Source organism: Mesoplodon mirus (genome assembly GCF_964341445.2).
Source record: "Mesoplodon mirus genome assembly, chromosome: 9".
NCBI lineage: Eukaryota > Metazoa > Chordata > Mammalia > Artiodactyla > Ziphiidae > Mesoplodon > Mesoplodon mirus.
In genome coordinates this window covers 41,103,572-41,130,165 of record NC_138985.1, presented here as the reverse complement: position 1 = coordinate 41,130,165, position 26,594 = coordinate 41,103,572, and the positions used below count along the sequence as shown (strand labels likewise).

General features: G+C 42.0%; 1 protein-coding gene across 2 annotated transcripts in view; it reads right to left on the bottom strand.

Annotated features, from left to right (window-relative positions):
- The window catches only part of CDCA7L (cell division cycle associated 7 like), a 52,163-nt gene extending 30,425 nt beyond the window's left edge, over positions 1–21,738 (bottom strand). The window contains exon 1 of one of the 2 annotated variants that reach the window (XM_082632324.1): positions 21,581–21,738. In XM_082632324.1, coding sequence (XP_082488450.1) covers positions 21,581–21,604 — 24 coding nt within the window. In that variant the 5' untranslated portion in view covers positions 21,605–21,738. The remainder of the gene's footprint in view (positions 1–21,580) is intronic. The other variant, XM_082632323.1, reaches the window with a different exon arrangement.
- Between the last annotated feature and the right edge of the window lie 4,856 nt (positions 21,739–26,594).

Genomic DNA, 26,594 nt, shown 5'->3' with positions numbered 1-26,594 from the left:
CAGGATCCAACCATATGCTGTCTACAAGAGATTTACTTCAGATCTAAAAACACAAACAGGTTGAAAGTGAAAGAAGGGGAAAAGATATCCAATGCAAGTAATAACACAAAGAGAGATCAATACTAATATCAAAATAGATATTAAGTAAAATTAATAGTAAAATTAATAATAAGAGACAAAGAACATTACATATTGATAAAAGGGTCAACTCATCAAGAAGATACAATAATTATAAATATGTACAAACCAAACACCAGAGCTTTAAAATACATGAAGAAAACATGGACAGAAGTGAAAGAAATAGTTCTACAATAATAGTTGGAGATCTCAATACCCTACTTTCAATAATGTACAGAAACCCAGAGAGAAGATCAATAAGGAAAAAGGAATTGAACATTATAAACTAACTAGAACAGACACATATAGGATATTCCAACAGCAGAATATACATTTTCCTCAAGAGCACATGGAAAAGTCCCCAAGACAGACCATATGTGACACCACAAAACGAATATTAATTTAAAAGGTTAAGATCATACAAACTATCTTTCCAATCAAAATAAAACTAGAAATCAATAACAGAAGAAAAACGGGAAAATTCACAAATAAGTGGAAATTAAACAACACTCTTTAGCAACCAGTGGGTCAAAGAAGAAAACACAAGGGAAATTAGAAAATACTTTCAAACAAACGAAAGCGAAAGCAAAATGTACCAAAACTTATGGGATGCAGAGAAAGCAATGTTAAGAAGGAAATTTATAACTATAAACATTTATATTAAAAAATAAAGTTTGTTGCTTAATATAAAAAACCAACCAACTAATTTTATACCACAAGGAACTAGAAAAAGTACAGCTAATAAACCCAAAGGTAGCAGAAGGAAGGAAATAAAGATTACGGCAGAGATAAAGAATAAAAAACCAATAGAGAAAAATCAGTAAAACCAAAAGTTGGTTCTATGACAGTAACAAAACTGACAAACGTTTAGGTAGATTGACTAAGAGAAAAAAAGAAAGAAGATCCAAATTATTGAAATAAAGCGGGTTCATTACTACCAATTGTGCAGAAATAAAAAGGATAATAAAAGAGTACTATGGGGCTTCCCTGGTGGTGCAGTGGTTGAGAGTCCACCTGCCGATGCAGGGGACGCGGGTTCGTGCCCCGGTCCGGGAAGATCCCACATGCCGCGGAGTGGCTGGGCCCGTGAGCCATGGTCGCTGGGCCTGCGCGTCCGGAGCCTGCGTTCCGCAATGGGAGAGGCCACAACAGTGAGAGGCCCGCGCACCGCAAAAAAAAAAAAAAAAAAAAAAAGAGTACTATGAACAATTATAGGTCAACAAATTGGGCTAGCTAGATAAAATGGGTAAATTCCTAAAAACACACAACCTTCCAAGACTGATTCCTGAGGAACAGAAAACCTAAAAAGACCTCTAACTAGTAAGGATTTGAATCAATAATGAAAAACCTCCCAACAAAGTGAATCCCAGGACCAGAATTCTGTTTAACATTTAAAGAAAAATTAACATCGACCCTTCTCAAACTCTTCAAAAAATCTGAAGAAGAGAGAATACCTCTTAACTCATTCTATGAGGCTGGGATTACCCTCACAGCAAAGCCAGACAAAGAACCTACAAGAGAAGTACAAAGCAATATCCCTTATGATGCAAAAATCCTCAACAAAATACTAGCAAACCAAATTCAGCAGCACAGTAAAAGGACTATACAAGATGACCAAGTGGGATATACTTCTGGAATGCAGCATCATTCAACATACGAAAATTGATCAATGTAATGCACTACATTAACCTGATAAAAGAAAAAAAATCTCAACTGATGCAGAAAAAGCATTTGACAAAATTCAAAACACTTTCATGGTTTTAAAAAAACTCAACAATCACCAACCTAATAAAGGCAATATGTGAAAAACCCACAACTAATATCATACTCAATGGTGAAAGACTGAAAGCTTTCCCCTAAGATCGGGAACAAGACAAGGACGCCCACTTTCACCACTTCTATTCAACATAGCATTTGAGGTTCTAATCAGAGCAATTATACAACAAAAATAAATAAAAGGCATCTGAATTAGAAAGAAGGCAGTAAAATTATCTATTGGCAGGTGACATGACCGTCTATGTAGAAAATCCTAAGGAGTCCACAAAAACTGTTAGCACTAATTAACGAACTGAATACAACTCAGTAGCATTTCTATACACCAACAATGAACAATCCAAAAAGGAAATTAAGAAAACAATTCCATTTATAAGAGCACCAAAAGCAACAACAACAAAAAGCCCTAAGGAATTAACTTGGCTACAAGGCTCCAGATTTATACACTGAAAGCTATAAGACATCAATAAATGGAAAGACATCACGCGTTCATAGGCTGGGAGACTGAATATTGTTTAGGTGACAGTACTACCCAAAGCTACTTATATACCCAATGCAATCCTCACCAAAATCACAGCAACATTTTTTTGCAAAAATAAAAAAGCCCTTCTTAAAATTCACGTGGAATCTCAAGGGGCCCTGAAAAATCAAAACAATCTTCAAGATGAAGAACCTCATTGGAGGACTCACACTTACTGATCTAAATATTTACTACAAAGCTACACTACCCCAAACAGTATGGTCGTAGCATAAAGACAGACATTTATATCAGTGCAACAGAATAGAGAGCCCAGAAATAAACCCTTGAGTAGATGGTGAAATGATTTTTGACTAGATGGTCAAATCATTTTTGACAAAGATGCCAAGACTGTTCAATGGGGAAAGGATAATCTTTACAACAAATGATGCTGGAAAAACTGGATTCCACATGCAAAGAATGAAGTTGGATCCTCACCTTACACCATCTACAAAATACTCAAAATGCATCAAACACCTAAATGTAAGAGCTAAAACTATAAAAACTCTTTCTTTCTTGGAAGAAAACATAGAAGGGAAAATTTATGACACTGGATTTAGCAATGATTACTTGGATATGACACCAAAGGCAGAGACAACAATAGGAAAAAAATAAATTGGACTTCATCAAAATTAAAAACTTTTCTGCACCAAAGGACACTACCAAGAGAATGAAAAAGGCAACCTAGAGAATGGGAGAAAATACTTGCAAATCATTTATAGGAAAAAGGGTTCATATCCAGAATATGCAAAGAACTCATACAGCTCAACCACAGCACAACAAACAATCCAATTTAAAAATGAACAAAGGACTTGAACAAACAGTTCTCCAAACATATGCAGATGGCCAAAAAACAGCCGAAAAGATGCTCAACATCACTAATCTTTAGGGAAATGTAAATCAAAACCACAATGAGATATCACTGCACACCCATAAGGATGGTCATTATCACAAAAATAGAAAATAAGTGTTGGTGAGTACGTGGAGAACACGGAACATTTGTGCACTGTTAGTGGGAATGTAAAATGGTGCAGCCGCTGTGGCAAACAATATGATAGTTCCCCAAAAAACTAAACACAGAATTACCATACAATCCAACAATTCCACTTGTAGGTATACGCCCAAAAGTATGGAAAGCAGCGATTCAAACATATTTTATACCAATGTTTATAGCAGCATTATTAATGATAGCCAACAGGCAGAAACAGCCCAAATGTCCATGGATGGATGAATGGATGAACAAAACGTGGTGTGTGTACATATATACATATATATATATATACACACATATATACACACACACATATACAATGATTATTCAGCTTTCTAAAAGAATGAAATTCTCATATATCTTTGAATATAGATAAATCTTGAAAACATTATTTTAAGTGAAAAACATCAGACATGAAAGCACAAATATTGTATGACTCCAGTTATAAGAGGTACTTAGAATGGTCAAATTCATAGAGACAGAAAGTAGAATGGTGGTTACTAGAGGCTGGGGGGAAGGAGGAACCAAGCATATTGTTTAACGGGAATGGAGTTTCAGTTCAGGATGACGAAAAAGCTCTGGATATGAATAGCAGTGATGGTTGTACAACAATGTGACTGTACTTAATGTTGCTGAATTATACACTTGAAAATGGTTAAAATAGTAAAATTTACGTTATGTACATTCTACCACAATAAGAAAAGCAGAAGAAAAAAATCAATGTTATTTTTAAAAGAGAAAATATAAGTGGGAAGAAATTTATAGACGTGTCTGTGTCTAGGGTTTAGAGTAGTTATTCAGAAGGGTAGCCAAGGAACTGAAGTTTTGGCAGAGGTCCTGGGAGGGAAGTGAGCCAAACCACTTGGAAAGTTCTGGGTAATTTCCTTTTCCAGAAAGGTCAGCAGACAGGAAATGTGAAGCCAATGTTAAGATTTCTTTGTACTCTAAAAGACTGATTATCCAACCAGACTAGTCTGCTCTGTGTTTTTCAACAAGCTGCTATTGACATTTTGGTGGCTTCTTCCTGTGGGACTCTCCTGCCCTGCCTGCCACAGGGCACTTAACATCCCTGAACTCTGAACCACTTAATAACAGGCATATTTCCCCACCCGCACAACGACAAGCCAAAAGAAGCCCACATACTTCTATTACCACCACGACCCCAGTTCACTCCGTTGACAACCAGAATGAATCCAAATTGAAATACGCGTGCCTTTGCGTGTCTGTCAGGACAGGGCAGGTTATAAAGCAGCAGCAAACAACTCCAAGTCTGAATGGTATACAGCAAGAAAGGCTTCCTTCTTGTTCATATGACATGTTTGTCCCGGGCCAGCATGGTGAACCACTCCACACTGTCCTCACACAGGACCCAGGGTGACAGAACTTCCACCACCGGGAACACAGGCAGCAGCAGAGGGAGGGAGACGGGGTAGATGATGCACTGGCTTTGAAGAATTCCACCTGGACATGACACACAACACTTCTGCTCAAATGTCATTAGCCAGAGCACATCAAGTAGCTTTGCCTGTTTCAGGGGCTAGGAAAGTGCACTCCTCCCATTTACCCAGAAGGAAAAGAAGAAGAATATTTGTACAGAGCTCTGACGGCTTCCAAACTATTACTGGAAAGCATCCTGTGAAGCAGAAGACGCTATGTCAATGGTTCATTATTCAAAGTGATTACAGAGTATAATTGTACCAACATGTGCCGGGCACCATGATAAGGGATCCGATGAGCAATGAGTCATAACGGTGGGGTGACACAATCTATAGTCAATTTCAATGTGGTGTGATAAATACAAACAGGGAGGTCAGCCCAGGAGGGCACCTGACCCAGACATTTGGTGATGGTCAGGAAGAATTCTAAAAGCCTCAAGGTCGGCCACGTCCACACAGCTGTGGGACAAAGTCAGCCTACAAGACTTGCAGGAAATTCACGGGTGGAAGCAGGAGTCTGGAGAACATCAAGGCAGAGGGAACATCATCTTTCAGGGGAGGCTAGTGTCCCTGTGCTCAATGCAGACAAGTACTGAACAGATCTTCACACTTTTGAGGGATGAGGGGAAAAACTCTTCATCCCACAGCCCAGCCCTGGAAGCCTTTATACAGGGATCCTCTTGACACACTTCTGCCCTGCTAGTGGAAAACACGCCAAACAATCCCTGGGATGCTGGCCCGTGCAGGCTGCCAACAGCACTTGGCTCCTGGCTTTGTGCCACAGTGAATGTACACACTCCCTAAGAGTGTATCCTTTCTCAGCTACTAATTACAGCCAGGGAAGAGGATCCACTTGCTACGATAAAGGTCATGAGGACAACTAGATGCTCTTTTCAGTGAGTTTTTGAAGCTGTCAGTGTGGGAAAAGAGAATGAGGTGTTCTTTTGTTTTTGTTTTTGTTTCTTAAGTCAGGTAAGGAAAGCCTTCTGTAAGAGGCCAGAGGCACGCATGAGAAAGGCCGGATGAGACCCCACTGGCTTCAACTATTTTAATTTTTAAAAATCCCCCAATAAAAAATGCCTGGGGGCTTCCCTGGTGGCGCAGTGGTTGAGAGACTGCCTGCCGATGCAGGGAACACGGGTTCGTGCCCCGGTCCGGGAAGATCCCACATGCCGTGGAGCAGCTGGGCCCGTGAGCCATGGCCACTGAGCCTGCGCATCCAGAGCCTGTGCTCCGCAACGGGAGAGGCCACAACAGGGAGAGGCCCACGTACCGCAAAAAAAAAAAAAAAAAAGCCTGGGACCAACTGTGAGCAAAAAACAGAGAATTAAGAATAAACAATGATTTTTAGCAGCACAGTATTGGCACAAAAACAGAAATATGGATCAGTGGAACAGAACAGAGAGCCCAGAAATAAACCCACACATCTACGGTCAATTAATCTTCAACAAAGGAGGCAAGAATGTACAATGGAGAAAAGACAGTCTCTTCAGCAACTGGTGCTGGGAAAGCTGGACAGCTACATGTAAATCAATGAAGTTAAAACACACCATCACAGGGCTTCCCTGGTGGCGCAGTGCTTGAGAGTCCGCCTGCCGATGCAGGGGACCACGGGTTCGTGCCCCGGTCCGGGAAGATCCCACGTGTGGTGGGGCGGCTGGGCCCGTGAGCCATGGCCGCTGAGCCTGCACGTCCGGAGCCTATGCTCCGCAACGGGAGAGGCCACAACAGTGAGAGGCCCGTGTACTGCAAAAACAAAACAAAACAAAACACACCATCACACCATACACAAAAATAAACTCAAAATGGCTTAAAGACTTAAATATAAAACATGACACCATAAAACTCCTAGAAATGAAAATAGACAAAACATTCTCTGCAAATCGTAGTAATGTTTTCTTAACTCAGTCCCACAAAGTTATAGAAATAAAAGCAAAAATAAACAAATGGGCTGAGCTGAGGAGGAACCTTCAAGATGGCGGAGGAGTAAGACGTGGAAATCACCTTCCTCCCCACAAATACATCAGAAATACACCTACATGTGGAACAACTTCTACAGAACACCTACTGAACGCTGGCAGAAGACCTGACTTCCCAAAAGGCAAGAAACTCCCCACGTACCTGGGTAGGGCAAAAGAAAAAAGAAAAAACAGACAAATGAATAGGGACGGGACCTGCATCTCTGGGAGGGAGCAGTGAAGGAGGAAAAGTTTCCACACACTAGGAAGCCCCTTTGTGGGTGGAGAATGCGGGTGGCGGGGGGGAAGCTTCGGAGCCACGGAGGAGAGCGCAGCAACAGGGGTGCAGAGGGCAAAGCGGAGAGATTCCCGCATAGAGGATCGGTGCCGACCGGCACTCACCAGCCCGAGAGGCTTCTCTGCTCACCCACCGGGGCAGGGGGGGGCTGGGAGCTGAAGCTTGGGCTTCGGAGGCGGATCCCAGGGAGAGGACTGGGGTTGGCTGCATGAACACAGCCTGAAGGGGGCTAGTGCACCACAGCTAGCCAGGAGGGAGTCCAGGAAAACGTATGGAACTGCCTAAGAGGCAAGAGACCATTGTTTCAGGGTGTGCAAGGAGAGGGGATTCAGAGCACCGCCTAAACGAGCTCCATAGATGGACACGAGCCGCGGCTATCAGCGCGGACCCCAGAGACGGGCATGAGATGCTAAGGCTGCTGCTGCAGCCACCAAGAAGCCTGTGTGCAAGCACAGGTCACTATCCACACCTCCTCTCCCGGGAGCCTGTGCAACCCGCCACTGCCAGAGTCCCGTGATCCAGGGACAACTTCCCCGGGAGAACACACGGCGCACCTCAAGCTGTTGCAACGTCACGCCGGCCTCTGCCGCCACAGGCTCGCCCTGCATTCCATACCCCTCCCTCCCCCGGGCCTGAGTGAGCCAGAGCCCCCGAATCAGCTGCTCCTTTAACCCCGTCTTGTCTGGGTGGGGAACAGATGCCCTCAGGCGACCTACACGCAGAGGCGGGGCCAAATCCAAAGCTGAACCCCGGGAGCTGTGCGAACAAAGAAGAGAAAGGGAAATTCCTCCCAGCAGCCTCGGGAGCAGCAGATTAAATCTCCACAGTCAACTGGATGTACCCTGCATCTGTGGAATACCTGAATAGACAACAAATCATCCCAAAACTGAGGCAGCGGACTTTGGGAGCAACTGTAGACTTTGGGTTTGCTTTCTGCATCTAGTTTGCTTCTGGTTTTATGTTTACCTTAGTTTAGTATTTAGAGCTTATTATCACTGGTAGATTTGTTTATTGACTTGGTTGCTCTCTTCCTTTTTATTTTTAATATACATATATATTTTTTCTTTTTCTTTTTCTCTTTTTGTGAGTGTGTATGTTTCTTTGTGTGATTTTGTCTGTATAGCTTTGCTTTTACCATCTGTCCTAGGATTCTATCTGTCCTTTTTTTTTTTTTTTTTACTATAGTTTTTAGCATTTGTTATCATTGGTGGATTTGTTTTTAGGTTTGGCTGCTCTCCGCTTTCTTTCTTTTTCTTTTTTTATTACCTTTTTACTTTTTTATTTTTAGTAATACTTTAAAAAAATTTTTATTTTAATAATTTGTTTATTTTATTTATTTTTTCTCCCTTTTCTGAGCCGTGTGGCTGACAGGGTCTTGGTGCTCCGGCCAGGTGTCAGTCCTGAGCCTGTGAGGTGGGAGAGCTGAGTTCAGGACACTGGTCCACCAGAGACCTCCTGGCTCCACGTAATATCAAATGGCAAAAGCTCCCCCAGAGATCTCCATCTCAATGCTAAGACCTAGCCCCACTCAACAACCAGCAAGCTACAGTGATGGACACCCTATGCCAAACAACTACCAAGATAGGAACACAACCCTACACATTAGCAGAGAGACTGCCTAAAATCATAATAAGGTCACAGACACCCCAAAACACACCACTAGATGTGATCCCGCCCACCAGAAAGACAAGATCCAGCCTCATCCACGAAAACACAGGCACCAGTCCCCTCCACTGGGAAGCCTACACAACCCAGTGAACCAACCTTAGCCACTGGGGACAGACACCAAAAACAACGGGAACTATGAACCTGCAGCCTGCGAAAAGCAGACCCCAAACACAGTAAGTTAAGCAAAATGAGAAGACAGAAACATATAGCAGATGAAGGAGCAAGGTAAAAACCCACCAGATCCAACAAATGAAGAGGAAATAGGCAGTCTACCTGAAAAATAATTCAGAGTAATGACAGTAAAGATGATCCAAAATCTTGGAAACAGAATGGAGAAAATACAAGAAACTTTTAACAAGGACATAGAAGAACTAAAGAGCAAACACAAACAATGATGAACAACACAATAAAAGAAATGAAAGTTTCTTTAGAAGGAATCAATAGCAGAATAACTGAGGAAGAAGAACGGATAAGTGACCTGAAGATAAAATAGTGGAAATAACTACCACAAAGCAGAATAAAGGAAAAAGAATGAAAAGAATTGAGAACAGTCTCAGAGACCTCTGGGACAACACTGAACGCACCAACATTCGAATTATAGGAGGTCCCAGAAGAAGAGAAAAAGAAAGGGACTGAGAAAATATTAGAAGAGATTATAGTTGAAACTTCCCTAATATGGGAAAGGAAATAATCAAGTCCAGGAAGTGCAGAGAGTCTGATACAGGATAAATCCAAGGAGAAACACACGAAGACACATATTAATCAAACCACCAAAAATTAAATACAAAGAAAAAATATTAAAAGCAGCAAGGAAAAAGCAACAAATAACATAGAAGGGAATTCCCATAGAAGGGACTGGCAGGACATACTTAAAGTGATGAAAGGGAAAAACCTACAACCAAGACTACTCTACCCAGCAAGGACCTCAGTCAGATTCTACGGAGAAATTAAAACCTTTACAGACAAGCAAAAGCTGAGAGAATTCAGCACCACCAAATCAGCTTTACAACAAATGCTAAAGGAACTTCTCTAGGCAGGAAACACAAGAGAAGAAAAAGACCTACAATAACAAAAACAAAACAATTAAGAAAATGGTAATAGGAACATACATATCAATAACTACCTTAAATGTAAATGGATTAAATGTTCCAACCAAGCAACAAAGACTGGCTGAATGGATACAACAACAAGACCTGTATATGTGCTGTCTACAAGAGACCCACTTCATACCTAGGGACACATACAGACTGAAAGTGAAGGGATGGAAAAAGATATTCCAGGCAAATGGAAATCAAAAGAAATCTGGAGTAGCAATACTCATATCACACAAAACAGACTTTAAAATAAAGACTATTACAAGAAACAAAGAAGGACACTACACAATGATCAAGAGGTCAATCAAAAACGAAAATATAACAATTGTAAATATTTATGCACCCAACATAGGAGCACCTCAATACATAAGGCAAATGCTAACAGCCATAAAAGGGGAAATCGACAGTAATACAATCATAGTAGGGGACTTTAACACCCCACATTCACCAATGGACAGATCATCCAAAATGAAAATAAATAAGGAAACACAAGCTTTAAATGACACATTAAACAAGATGGACTTAATTGATATTTATAGGACATTCCATCCCAAAACAACAGAATACACTTTCTTCTCAAGTGTTCATGGAACATTCTCCAGGATAGATCAGATCATCTTGGGTCACAAATCAAGTATTGGTAAATTTACGAAGACTGAAATCATATCAAGTATCTTTTCCAACCACAACACTATGAGACTAGATACCAATTACAGGAAAACAATCTATAAAAAATACAAACACATGGAGGCTAAACAATACACTACCAAATAACCAAGAAATCACTGAAGAAATCAAAGAGGAAATCAATAAATGCCTAAAACCAAATGACAAGGAAAACATGATGACCCAAAACCTATGGGATGCAGCAAAAGCAGTTCTAAGAGGGAACTTAATAGCAATACAATCCTACCTCAAGAAACATCTCAAATAAACAACCTAACCTTACACTTAAAGCAATCAGAGAAAGAAGAACAAAAAAACCCTGAAGTTATCAGAAGGAAAGAAGTCATAAATATCAGATCAGAAATAAATGAAAAAGGAATGAAGGAAAGGATAGCAAAGATCAATAAACCTAAAAGCTGGTTTTCTGAGAAGATAAACAAAATTGATAAACCATTAGCCAGACTCATCAAGAAAAAAAGGGAGAAGACTCAAATCAATAGAATTAGAAATGAAAAAGGAGAAGTAACAACTGACACTGCAGAAATACAAAAGATCATGAGAGATTACTACAAGCAACTCTATGCCAATAAAATGTACAACCTGGAAGAAATGGACAGATTCTTATAAAAGCACAACGTTCCGAGACTGAAATAGGAAGAAATAGAAAATATGAACAGACCAACCACAAGCACTGAAATTGAGACTGTGATTAAAAATCTTAGAGCAAACAAAAGCCCAGGACCAGATGGCTTCACAGGCGAATTCTACCAAACATTTTAGAGAAGGGCTAACACCTATCCTTCTCAATGTCTTCCAAACTATAGCAGAGGGAGGAACACTCCCAAACTCATTCTGTGAGGCCACCATCAACCTGATACCAAAACCAGACAAAGATGTCACAAAAAAAGAAAACTACAGGCCAATAACACTGATGAACATAGATGCAAAAATCCTCAACAAAATACTAGCGAACAGAATCCAACAGCACATTAAAAGGATCAACACCATGATCAACATGGGTTTATCCCAGGAATGCAAGGATTCTTCAATATACGCAAATCAATCAATGTGATAAACGATAATAACAAACTGAAAGAGAAAAACCAGATGATGATCTCAAAAAATGCAGAAAAAGCTTTTGATATAATTCAACACCCATTTATGATAAAAACGCTCCAGAAAGTGGGCATAGAGGGAACTTACCTCAACATAATAAAGGCTGACAAACCCACAGCCAACATCGTTCTCAATGGTGAAAAACTGAAATGATTTCCACTAAGATCAGGAACAAGACAAGGTTGCCTACTCTCACCACTATTATTCAACACAGTTTTAGAAGTTTTAGCCACAGCGATCAGAGAGGAAAAAGAAATAAAAGGAATCCAAATCGGAAAAGAAGAAGTAAAACTGTCACTGTTTGCAGATGACATGATACTATACATAGAGAATCCTAAAGATGCTAGCAGAAAACTACTGGAGCTAATCAATGAATTTGGTAAAGTAGCAGAATACAATATTAACGCACAGAAATCTCTTGCATTCCTATACACTAATGATGAAAAACCCGAAAAAGAAATTAAGGAAACACTTCCATTTACCATTACGACAAAAAGAATAAAATACCTAGGAATAAACGTACCTAAGGAGGCAAAAGACCTGTATGCAGAAAACCATAAAACACTGATGAAAGAAATTAAAGATGATACAAACAGATGGAGAGATATACCATGTTCTTTGGTTAGAAGAGTCCACGTTGTGAAAATGACTATACTACAGAAAGCTAGCTACAGATTCAATGCAATCCCCATCAAACTACCAATGGCATTTTTCACAGAACTAGAACAAAAAATTTCACAATTTGTATGGAAACACAAAAAACCCCAAATAGCCAAAACAATCTTGAGAAAGAAAAACAGAGCCTGAGAAATCACACTCCCTGACTTTAGACTATACTACAATGCTACAGTAATCAAGATAGTATGGTACTGGCACAAAAACAGAAATATAGATCAGTGGAACAGGAGAGGAAGGCCAGATATAAACCCATGCTCATATGGTCACCTTATCTTTGATAAAGGAGGCAAGAATATACAATGGAGAAAAGACAGCCTCTTCAATAAGTGGTGCTGGGAAAACTGGACAGCTACATGTAAAAGAATGAAATTAGAACACTCCCTAACACCATACACAAAAATAAATTCAAAACGGATTAAAGACCTAAATGTAAGGTCAGACACTATAAAACTTTTAGAGGAAAACATAGGCAGAACACTCCATGACATAAATAACAGCAAGATCCTTTTGGACCCACCTCCTAGAGAAATGGAAATAAAAATAAAAACAAACAAATGGGACCTAATGAAACTTAAAAGCTTTTGCATAGCAAAGGAAACCATAAACAAGACAAAAAGACAACCCTCAGAATGGGAGAAAATATTTTCAAACAAAGGATTAATCTCCAAAATTTACAAGCAGCTTATGCAGCTCAATATGAAAAAAACAAACCCAATCCAAAAATGGGCAGAAGACCTAAATAGACATTTCTCCAAAGAAGATATACAGAGTGCCAACAAACACATGAAAGGATGCTCAACATAACTGACCATTAGAGAAATGCAAATCAAAACTACAATGAGGTATCACCTCACGCTGGTCAGAATGGCCATCATCAAAAAATCTACAAACAATAAATGCTGGAGAGGGTGTGGAAAAAAGGGAACACTCTTGCACTGCTGGTGGGAATGTAAACTGATACAGCCACTATGGAGAACAGTATGGAGGTTCCTTAAAGAACTAAAAATAGAACTACCATACGACCCAGCAATCCCACTACTGGGCATATACCCTGAGAAAACCGTAATTCAAAAAGAGACATGTACCAAAATGTTCATTACAGCTCTATTTACAAAAGCCAGGACATGGAAGCAACCTCAGTGTTCACTGACAGATGACTGGATAAAGATGTGGCACATATATACAATGGACTATTACTCAGCCATAAAAAGAAACGAAACTGAGTTATTTGTAGTGAGGTGGATGGACCTAGAATCTGTCATACAGAGTGAAGTAAGTCAGAAAGAGAAAAACAAATACAGTATGTTAACACATATATATGGAATCTTAAAAAAAAAAAAGTGGTTCTGAAGAAACTAGGGGCAGGACAGGAATAAAGACACAGGCATAGAGAATGGACTTGAGGACACGGGGAGGGGGAAGGGTAAGCTAGTACAAAGTGAGAGAGTGGCACTGACATACATATGCACTACCAAATGTAAAATCGATAGCTAGCGGGAAGCAGCTGCACAGCACAGGGAGATCAGCTCGGTGCTTCGTGACCACCTACAGGGATGGGATAGGGAGGGTGGTAGGAAGATGGAAGAGGGAGGAGATATAGGGATATATGCGTATGTATAGCTGATTCACTATGTTTTAAAGCAGAAACTAACACGCCATTGTAAAGAATTATACTCCAATAAAGACGTTAAAAAAATTAATTAATTAATTAAACAAATGGGACCTAAATAATCTTATAAGCTTTTGCACAGCAAAAGAAACCATGAAGAAAACGATAAGACAGCCTACACAATGGGAGAAAATATTTAAAAATGATGTGACCGACACGGGTCTAATTTCCAAAATATACTAACAGATCATATAGCTCAATATCAAAAAAACAAACAACCCAATCAAAAAACGGGCAGAAAACCTAAATAGACATTTCATCAAAGAAGACATGCAGATGGCCAACAGGCACATGAAAACATGCTCAACATCGGTAACTATTAGAGAAATGCAAATCAAAACTACATTGAGGTTATCACTTCACACTGGTCAGAATGGCCATCTTTAAAAAGTCTGCAAATAACAAATGCTGGAGAGGGTGTGGAGAAAAGGGAACCCTCCTACACTGTTGGTAGGCAGGAATGTAAACTGGTACAGCCACTATGGAGAACAGTATGGAAGTTCCTCAGAAAACTAAGAACAGAATTACCATATGATCCAGCAATCCCACTCCTGGGCATATATCTGGACAAAACTATAATTCAAAAAGATACATGCATCTCTATGTTCATAGCAGCACTATTCACAATAACCAAAACATAGAAACAACCTAAACGTCCATCAACAGATGAACAGATAAAGTATGGTACATATATACAATGGAATATTACTCAGCCATAAAAAGGAATGAAATAATGCCATTTGCAGCAACATGGATGGACCAAGAGATTATCATACTAAGTGAAGTTAGAAAAACACAAATACCATGATATCATTTTTACGTGGAATTTAAAATATGACATAAATAAACTTATTTACAAAACAGAAACAGACTCACAGACACAGAAAACAAACTTATGGTTACCAAAGGGGGAAAGGAGTGGTGGGGGAAGGATAACTTAAGAGTTTGGGATTTGCAAATATTATATGAAAATATATACAATAAAATATATAAAACAGATAAACAACAAGGTCCTACTGTTCATCACAGGGAACTATATTCAATATCCTATAATAAACCATAGTGGAAAAAGATATGAAAAAGAATATATATATGTATAACTGAATCACTTTTGCTGTACATCAGAAACTAACACAACACTTTAAAACAACTATACTTCAATAAAAAATAAAAATTAAAAAAAAGATGATAGTTAAATGTACTTTTATTTTTCTTAACTTTCCATTTTAAACCAATGCTAATGGAGAACAAAATAAAGGGCACTAGACATTTTGCATTAAAAAATATTCTTAGGGAATTCAGTATCAGTGACAGTTTCCCCCCGTCTTAAACACCCTCAGAGTCACAGAGCTTTAAGGGAAAAGACAGTGTGGGGTGGGGGACAGGGCAAGGGGATAGCTTTCCTCTTTCAGTGTTTATTAAAGGTTTGATTGCTAAATTCTATACTTGGCAGTTCCATTCCTTAAGCTGGGGAGCTCAGTGACAGCCCCAGGGCTCTCAGAACCACAGGTGGGACAGGGGAGGGGACTTTTTTCCCCCACAAGGATAGTTTAAAATAGCATTTTTGTATTAAAACAAATAAAAATGTATCACGAAATAGGCATGACTTTTAAAGACAAAACTGGAGATTAATGAGAAAATCTCCTGCACAGGCAGGGTGGGACTGCACACCTCCAGGCCTCTGGAACAGATACGAACTGGCCTCCACCATTAGTTAGTCCAAGTGAAAATTGCCAGAAGCCCTGCTCCAGCTTGTCATAACTCATGCCTGCACTCACTATACACTGACAACCCTAAACCATCTTTCTTAAAAAATTCAACAAACATTTAACAGCTATGATACGCCAGGCCCTTCACACACAGGGATAATTATCACTTTGGCCTGCCACATGATTTGGGGTAATCAACCATTACCCTGGGGTAAATCCTGGGCCCTCCTAACAGGAGGTGTTCTACCAGCAGGCAGCACAGGGAGGGCCAGGCCTTGTGCCAAAAGACTCAAAGGCCAGAGCTCACTCACAAATGCAAGGCACTCGCCAGGTCCATAGGATCCTCCAGTAGTAGAGCTTAAATATGGGGGGCTGCCCACACAGCAGTGCTGCTGCTATGGAGGGTTTGGGGGAACAGGAGAGGGGGTTCGTGGGGAGGGACCCCTGGACCATGTCCAGCCCTGAGGATACGGGTTCAACTGGCAGGACACAAGACACCTGGGAAGGTGTCGCCACACACCTGGTAGCCTGGGCTCTCCAGAAGCACAGTCCTCAGACCTCATACTTCCTACTTTGGTATTCGATACGCTACTTTGTTAACGTTTTAAACGCAACATGCAACCAGCACATGACTAGATCTTAAGTGCAGAGCTTGGTGAAGTTTTACAAACTGCACCTACCCATTATAACCAGTACGCACATCAAGAAACAGTTTCTTTTTTTTAGCTCTCAGTAACCACTTTATAATAAGTGAACCTACAGTCTGACCTTTGGACATCCGAACTTCAATGAACACACACATTTTTGGGAATGCCATCTAGAAGATGATTTATAGTTAAAATAAGTAAGACCAAAGAGAGCTTAACTTAGAGGCTCTAAGTTCAGGACGAAAACAGTCATTATTTCAGGTTAGTTATCATGAGTCCTGATGCTAACCTGCGCAAAAAGTGCCTTCTCTCAGCTAATACAGCAAAACAAATGGGGAAATGCCTTAGGAAAAAGATACGTGAGAGGTTCCCATCTACTGAAAATCACGCACATTCTACCAGATAGTAAGTACATGACAGGGAAACAGCAATTAAAAACAGCGTTGACTTCAACACAGGGCGTACGGTATGTACCACCCCAAGACGTTCATTGCAAAGTTTCTTAAATTTATTTGTTAATAATTTTAAACTTTCAACATAAAATACATACCTGAATGAAACATTACAGTCACTGAAAATGAAAACCATAAAGACCTCCAAGCTACTCAGAAAAATAGTACTGACAGTGTTCAAGAAAGAGTTCAAACAGCAATCATACTGTAAGAGTTAACCAAAAACGGTGACTTGGCCACAAGCAAACACTGAATGGAAAATGTCTAGAAAACGATGCCCAGGGAGTACACATAGAATGGTTCAATTTTTGTTTCCTTTTCAGCGTCTATGAACAGCGTATTACTTGCACAACACAAAATTCATCTAAAAGTCATTCCTATGTAAAAACTTTGTGCATCTTATTCATATTCCCAAGCTGACTTTTACAAACAGCATCCAAAGGATCCTACTCAAAGCATAACTTGTCCAGTTCCTTAAAAAGAACCAGACCAGCTGCTGTTAACGCCCCAGCCCTTCTCTTTAAAAGGAGGGGCAAAGGTATTGTAAGAAAACCCCACAGCGCTGACATCCCCTTCTATTTAAATAGTACGTCAAACTTGGTGGGTCCTTGCTTACCTCAATGGCATCGTAAATTGAGGAAGGATTTCTAGCCTCACAACGTTTCAGCGAAAGTTGTGTGACCTGCCAAGACCTGGTGATTCTAGCAGCAAAGGTCAAGCCCGGGCTCTGGAGACAGAATTCTGGCTCAGCTCCTTCCTTGCCAGGTTGCCCTGAGCAAATCACTCTATTAGGCTTATCTTTAAAATGGAGATAATACAACCTACTTCAGAGCACTACAGTGAGGATTAAATCTGTTAAGTACCTAGCACAGCATGACTTTTAAAAGGAATCGATCGCTTCCCTTCCTTGGAGGATGCAGGGCGGGTTGGGGGGTTGGGGAAGGATGACTCTTAAGGTCTTCTCCCATCCCCAAAACCCAAGGCCGCCTAAGTCCCTATAGCTCAGGGCAGGAGCCAGCTGGGCTCTGACAAAGGCAGAAGAGGCAAGGAGTTCCAGGGTGACCTTTGATGGCGGGGGGCTGGGGAACGAACAGTGTTTTCTGTCTTTGTTTCTTCCACCATAATTGACATAATATCTAGCACACAGTAGGTGCTAAAAGGACATCTGACAAATGGACTAACCCAGTCAGGGGGCCTTCTGGCATAAGCTGATGATCATGAAGAAAAACAGGCAGAAGTCATCAACTACTTGAACTAAAATTCTGGTCCCTTTCACTGTGAGACTCCACAACCTATTTTTGCACTATACACACGGTGCTGGCATTTACCACTATGAGAGAAAACTATCCTGCATGTTAACTTCAGCGATATGCCTACTGTGCCTCTGAATGGTCCTGTTTAAAAACATTCACAAACCACTGCTTTTCAAAAGGAAAAGGAAATGGTCCCCAAAATATTTTCTTACCTCGATCCCTCCCCAGGTAGCCTGCATCAATTCCACTTTGATGCATAAAGCTATGTCCTTTACAAAACAAAACTGTATCTTGGAGGCAAAAAGGCTAAACTATAGCTCGAAGAGAGTAATAGAGAACTCTCAAAGGCGATGTAAAACTAGGACGCCTAGACTACTGTATTCGAATGGCTTTATTGAACTTTTTTGTTAACTTACTGTACTGTTCCTAAACTGTTTTAAGTCACATAAGTATCTTACGGTTTTCTGTCCTGTGTACCTGACCAGATCGGAATTGCTGTGCTATCTGAGGTTCCTCCTGATCACTGAGAATTCAGCTCTTTTATGGATGGAGGTCAGCAATACATCAAAACGACAAATGTGCTGGCCTTCTAAGAAGTCACAAATGACCCCCGTCTGTGACCAGTTTCTGGGGCTCTGGGCACACATTTTTTTTTTTTTTTTTTGCGGTACGCGGGCCTCTCACTGCTGTGGCCTCTCCCGTTGCGGAGCACAGGCTCCGGACGCGCAGGCTCAGCGGCCATGGCTCACGGGCCCAGCCGCTCCACGGCACGTGGGATCTTCCCGGACCGGGGCACGAACCCGCGTCCCCTGCATCGGCAGGCGGACTCTCAACCACTGTGCCACCAGGGAAGCCCTGGGCACACATTTTAAGCCACAGGATCAGATGGGTACACTTTGGGGCTGTGAGGTCACTATCAGAAAAATGCCTTTTCTCCTCCAAACAGCATGTTCCATGCATATTCATGAGAACATTTAGCATCATTTCCTTCTCTAAGAGTCCAACATGCACCCTAGCAGTAGAAGGCAGTAAAAGGACCACACCGACATTCAGGACCTCCCAGCCTCTCTGCTAGGAAGCTGAGGCAGTCCCATCCTCCAGCTCCTGCAAGCTTCACTGCTGAGCGCTCTCAGTATGGGACCAGCCCCTCGTCTTTACTGGCCATTATTCCTATCATTCAATACAAAAGCACAAAGACACAGTGGTCAGCCTAACAAGGACTAGAGCCCAGGGGAGGTGTGATCACTGTCAGAGGACATCAAATCCGACACACTGTTGAGGCTGAAGAAAAGCAGAGGCTAGAAAGGAGTTCAGAGTTTAAACGAATTTCTTGTTTCCTCCCTGCCTACTTCCCTTTACTCATAACATTGGGCCTAAGCTGCTTTACTGAAGCCCCTTCCAGCTCTATACCTTACAAGGGATGGAAATTATATCTGCTGTAGGCGTTAGATTAAAACCCACTGCACACTGGGCTGAGCCTTCCTTCAGTGTGCACTCATGCCAATTCAGGCTGTTCATCACACTGCTTTATGCATAAGGCTGAGGTACAGAGAAGAACCACACGAACTTAACATCCTGCTGGGCCTGATGTGTTCATTAAGTGCTCTTATTCGCAGTCACCTGCCCACCCCGTAGAACCACTCTCCACTCATTTAAATTAAAGAGGCTATAATATGCCCACACTTAAATTATGATGAACAGGAACATTTCCACTGGAAAAATCCTCACACATCTTAATTTGCCCTGTCAATCAGGAGGTCTTTTGACAAGGGGGGGAAAAAAAAAACCTGATCATCTTACAAAAGTAATTTGCCCTAATGGGTGCATAATGGGTCAGATATAATTTGTGGCTTGCCGCCACATGGTAAATAGTTTACTTAACACTTTAGGGCTACTATTTGACAGTAAAATGTTCATCTCCGGGCTTCCCTGGTGGCGCAGTGGTTGCGAGTCCGCCTGCCGATGCAGGGGACACGGGTTCGTGCCCCGGTCCGGGATAAAAAGTTCATCTCCAACTACACATTCTGGGACATTTTAAATTTCTTAAGCAGGAACTGTGTATATTAGTAGTGGGTGATGCAGCGCCACCAGAACAACATGTTTCAGGAATGATACATCATCAAGATACATTTACTGATGAAATTCACAAGCTCCTTCCAGAAGGGTTCAAATCCCGGAGAAACCCAAACCTCCTAAAAGCCTAGGATACTAATTACATGGTAAATGTCAGTGGCAAAAACAATAACTAAGCCTGTCCCATCCCTTCTTGAGTTAGTTTGTTTTCCTTGCTTTTAATACCTCACTTCATTGGAGAAATTCAAAAAATACTTTTTCTTAAACATCCACAGTAGATTTTTCTCAAGTGTCCACTTTCAGGAAGCCTTTCAGAAATCACCAAATGGCCAAAGCGACCGTTAGTGGCTTGGTCTCTAATGTGCCGCCAGACCCAGGCAGGTGACAGCGTCACGGGCTCAGGCACCACCGGCCACCCCGGCAGCTGGGCCCCGGTCGCTTCGCGTCTCCCAAATCCTGCGGATGCCCAGCACCCAGGTGGAGAAAGGAGGTAAACACCAGCCAAAGGTAAGGTGGAAGCAGTGAGTCAGAGGCGCTCACAAAAGCAAGAAAAAAACCCAACCCTCATACAAAGCATCTCTCAGGCTCCTACAAGCTGCTTCCTTTCTAAAAGGTTTAGTTTTAGTTCGTTTGAAAAAGTTTTTATTTCTTACCTCTGCATAAATTATGTATATTCATTACTAGAAAGTAGAGAAAAGCGCTTTTAAAAAGTATAAAAGAAAACTGAAGCTAAGTCCACATCCCACCACCCACTGTAATATTTGGGAGCTTGTTAATGAGATTTTTAAGACCTAGTTAAAACCATAATGGGTACCTGCGGTGGTGCTGTATACACGGTTTGGAAGCCTGGGGCTTTTTGTTTTTTAACCTGGTCTAATGACGCTGCCAGTTCCCCCAAACGGTTACAAGTTCCTTAAAAACATTTCCAAAAGTTCTAGAACAAATACAAAAGCAACGCTTTTTAAACCCCATTATCCAAGTTGAATTGGCCCGATTCTCGACTATGCTTTTTTGGAAAATCACACTTAAACTCACCTCCATACCAATGCCGGACAAAGTGGGAGGCGCGCACCGAAAAAGCTTCCCCCTCCCCCAGTCCCACGAGCACCGCAAACGCAGTCGCTGCGCCGCTGCGGCCTCCCCGCCTGCACTGCCCTCGAGTTCATCCGCTCCCGGGGCTCGCGGCCGCAGCGACCCAGGGGACTACTCCGAGGCCCCACCCGGGCCAGGGGCGAGCGCCCGCGTGCGGCGGCACCCGGCCTCTCCGCTCCAGGTAACACAACCGTAAACACCGCACACACCTGCGGGGCGTGCCCGCTCCGGCGTCGGCGGGACTGGGCGCGCCCGATCCACAACGCGGCAGCCGAGGGCCACGTTTCCAGCCCAAGGCGGGGCGCAGGGCAAAGCGCAAAGGGAAGGCAGGCCGAGGGTGCGTCCGGGCTGCGGCGGGCGGCCAGATCCTCACCTGCGAGCCAGTCGCCAACTCCATTCTTCCCCGCTGGGCTCCGACCTCCTCCCAGCACGCGGCCACGGGACCCTGGCTCGCCACGGGCCCGCGCACGGAGGTCGCCCGCGGCCGTGCAGCGCGCTCGCTCCGCCCGGAGCTCCGGCGGGCCGGGGGAGGGGCGCACTCGGCGCCCGGGACAGGGGGAGCGCCCCGCGCCGCCCACTTGGCGCCGCGGCGCCAGCCCTCGAGGCTCCTCTTACAGGACCCAAACTTCGCGACCGGTGAACTTCGCTTTGCAGGCGGCGCAAGAGGGGCTGCAGCTGGGAGCCGCCCGGGGTGGCTGCCAATCTGGGGGCGCCGGGCTCCCCCCTGCAGTGGAGGGAGGGAGTGGAGCCGTCCGGCCCGGTTTTGCGCGGGAGAAATGAGAGGGGGCAGTCCCGGCGCAGCCTCCCGCTGGCACGCCCGGCTGTGGCGCCCGCCGAATTTGCAGGGTTTGTTCCAGGTAGTACTCTGGAGCGCAGAGCCTCTGCGGCAATCGGTGTCTCTGATCCGGGAAGGCATTTTAGGGCTGCCGCAGAACTTGTTTTGTGGTTGTAAACGGGCAGGGTTCTGACGCTTCTCAAAACATTCGCTTCGGGGTACGCTTTGCAAAACTGGCAACCAAGGCCCCCGGGGGGTCGGGAATTGCAACCCCCCTGGAACTTTAAGTGGTCTGTTCTATACCATTGCACACGTAGGCCATCCAGCCTCACTAGACAGAGAGTTTTAGAGGTCAGAAAGGCTGATAAACAAATATTGGCTGAACACCTACTACTGTGTGTCCAGCGCCATGTACACAAGCTTGAACAAAAAACAGGGCCCTGCTCTGTTGGAGCTTACAGTCTGGGAACCAGCCACGGACATAATATAAATGTAGTAATGACGTAAATAAGTGTAATAATAATATAATTAATTAACTTGATTAATTAACAATGGATTCAAATAATACCTTTAGTTAATAATGGTGATAACAAGTTCAGTAATAGGATGCAAATAAATGTAAATTTGGAGTTATGATAGATACCAGGAGGGAAAAGGTAAGTGGTACTATGGTGGTGTAGAACAGGGGGACGTAATTTGATGCAGGTCAGGGAAGACTTCTTAGAGTTTTCAGGTATGAAGAGTGAAAAATTAAGCGGGTGGAGGTTTTGGAATGCTTGAAGTAAGTGTTGGGGAGGGTGGTAGATAAATTGTCCTGAAATTGTAGCAGGTTTGCTATAAAACTTCTCTCAGTAGTTGGCTCTACAGGTATTTCGTATTAATACTATATTTTGTGACCCTCCTACGCTGTTGATGGAAATGTAAATTGGTGCAGCCACTACAGAGAACAGTATGAAGGTTCCTTTAAAAACTAAAAATAGGGTTACCACATGTGTCAGCAATCCCACTCCTGGGCATATATCTGGAAAAAACTATAATTCAAAAAATACATGCCCCCCATGTTCACAGCAGCACTATTCACAATAGCCAAGACATGGAAACAACCCCAGTGCCCATCAACAAACGAATGGCTTAAGAAGATGTGGTGTATATACACACAGTGGAATATTAGCCACAAAAAGGAAAGAAATTTTGCCATTTGCTGCAACATGGATGAACCTAGAGAATATCAAACCAAGTGAAGTCAGACAGAAAGACAAATACCGTATGATATTTATATGTGGAATCTAAAAAAAATGATACAAATGAACTTATTTACAGAACAGAAATAGACTCACAGACATAGAAAACAAACTTACGGTTACCAAAAGGGAAGGGGGGGATAAATTAGGAGTTTGGGATTAACAGATACACACTACTATATGTAAAATAGATACCAACAAGGACCTACTGTATAGCACAGGGAACTATATTCAATATCTTGTAATAACCTATCATGGAAAAGAATCTGAAAAAGAAAAGATATATAGATAGATATGGATATAGATACAAACTGAATCACTGTGCCGTACATCTGAAACTAACACATTGTCAATCAACTATACTTCAATTTAAAAAAAGAAAGAAAAAAATACTACATTTTTTGAAAAAAAAAGACACAGCTTTCCAGACTGTAGAATTCCCAAAGCTGTTATACATTTATCCTTTTTTACTTGGAACAATCAAGTATTTATATGTTAGTGCCAAGACTGAATCACATTTGTGGTACCAGAACATCCATGGATGTGAGGCAGTTATGGGTTTGTTGATTCTGTTAAGCTTCCAGGTGACTGCAATGAGCAGGTATATTTGAGAACCATTGCTGTAGTCTAACATGGTTGTTTGCAAAGTGGGGTTTTAAGACCAACAGCATCAGCATCACCTGAACTCTGGCAAAGAAATCCAATTTCATTGGCCTCATCCCAGACCTACCAAATTGGAAACTCTGCCGGTGGCACCCAACAATCTGACTTCTGATCATCATCCAGGTAATTCTGATCCTGGCTTAAAGAACCACCATGTTTGTAATCCAAGGTCAACTGCTCACCAGCTGGGTGACCTTGGGACTAATCATTGAGCTTCCTTTTTCTCCTCTGTAAAATGGGGATACTGCATATCTGCCCAATCCATGCAACAGTATTCCTACAAAGATGAACACATGTAGTATCAGACGTGATTGTATTTTGAAAAGGCTAGGGGATGGACAGTTTTGAGTAGTATCAACAGTGATAACCCTTCCATTTACTGAACACTGACCACGTTCCAGGAACTGCTTATGCTTTATTTCACTCATTCATTGCCACAAACATGTGATGTACATAATCCTATCATTTTTCAGAGGAGGAAACTGAGGCTTTGAGGGCTTAAAAAACTTGCTCATGGTGACCTAGCAGAGCCAAGCTAGAACCCAGATGAGTCTTACTGCTAAGTTCTACGCTCCCCTTTTTGCCTCTATTAGGGTAGCTTGGTATATGGGGGAGGGGGAGTGATGGTAATGGAAGAATTCAAACCTTAAGAAAATGCGAACCAGGTTCCTTATGTACTATCATCCCAACCTACTTATTTACTGTGCCAAGGATTCTGGTTTCTTCTCCCCATTTGTTTCTGAAAGTAATTATTTTAACATGTAGACACCACTTTTAGCAAGGGTCGATGAAAATAATCAATGAACAATCAATAATAAGAATAGAAAAGAATTTTATCTGAGCCAAACTGAGGACTATAGCCCAGAAGCCCGCTTCCCAGATCACTCTGAGAAATTGCTCCAGAGAAGCAGGGTTTTTCAGCACCGTTTTATATCTTGTCAGAGCAAAGAACATTAAACAAGTCAGGGATAGATTTCTTCAAGTTTCCAAAAAAAAAAAAAAAAAAAAAAACCAGACCAGCACATACAGTATGGCCTTGGCACCTGGGAAGGGAGTCTTATCATCAAAGGAGAGCCAGCATTGGCATTCCAGGAGGAAGGGCATTTAATCTTTGTTTTTAACATGGATATTCTTTACTTCTGGTCAAGGTGCCCTTTTCTTTAATAATTAAAGCAGAGTTACAATGTATGTTTGATCGGCCACCAACAGGCTACTGTAGTTAGCATAAAATTCAAGTTAACTCATGTATAAGACAGAATGGCTTCCCCATACCTCAATATGTGAACATTTCTTTCATCTCAAGTATTTCTGCAGTCTTTTCAAGAGTCTTCCCTTTACCCCACCACAGACACCTTGTCTCTCTTTTCCAAAATCTACACATGATCAGGACGTTAATGTGGCTAAATTGTCCCAAATGGTTGCTCTCGGCTGATTATCTGATCACCATGTCTTTCACAGCTTTCAGCACTGACCTACTTATCATGTCTCGATTCTTTTATAACTTTTGAGTCCAAATGAGCTCCTGACCTTGCTAACTGGAGCCCAGCACCAGGAAATTTCTGACAGCACAAAATTCAAGGTCTAATCTTAAGACTAAGTAAAGAAAGCAATAACCATAAATTCCCAGTTGGGCTCAGGAAACAGAGTACAACAGGACTTGGGCTTTTCTGACAGTTACTTCCAAAGCAAATCATATCTATCTGTGAAATATGGTTAAGAGGCCGTCTACTGTGAAAGCATGTTAAGTATGGCTTGTTACAGAATGTCATTCTGCAAGCACAGCCTTGCCACACTCCTGTTATAAACAGGAGGAGGTGGACTGTGGAATGTTATATTTTGAGGGGTTTTTTGTTTGTTTTTTAAGAAAAGCAACAGACCAGCTCCCTTGTCTCTTTCCTACAATTGTTCCCACTCCATCTTTCCTCTCCACTTTCTTCCTAAACACTCCAAACTGTCAAGCATTTTATCTACCAGAGCTTGCAGTTCTCCACGGGACTCAGGAAAGGCTGACAGGATTTCTTATGTAAAGAGACATCATTTTTGCAATTCCTTAGGAAAGCTGGGAGGTGTGATGGTCACAATCTATTATATACTTAACATGCTTCCCCCATGGTAGGAAGAAAAGCAAAACAATCAAACAGAAACCAGGACAACAATAATAATAATCTATGGAGTTCTACTTTTTCAGAAACAGCTCATGTTGTATAGACTATTAGTGCCTGGAATGTACTCATAGCCTAAAAACCATGTTCAGAAAAAAGGTAAAACAGTATCTACATTACAGCCAAAAAGGGAATTCAGCCACAAGGTTGAAACTGAAGGAAAAGGCAATGCAAGCAAACCATTTACTTGGCATCATAAATTCATCTTTTGCTTTCTACCGCACTCCCATTTAAAAAAAAAAAAAAAAAAAAAAAAAGAAAGGCAAACTAAACCATCAAAACACATTAGTCAAAAGTCACAGGCTGAAATCAGCAGTTTCTGAAGTTGTTAACTTCTGGGTAAAACTGTAAGTGCTTGAAAGTGTTTAAGTGTCTTTAATCCTCATGAGATTCTTTAAACTGAAACCCTAGAACTGAGCCAAAGCACTTGTGCTAACAGCTTCTGCTCCGGCATCTTGATCACAAGCCTCCCTACCACAGCCGTTGCGCAGCGTCGTTCTTCCATGTTTCAGCTGGCACTTGGCAGTCCCTGGAGATCTCTAACAG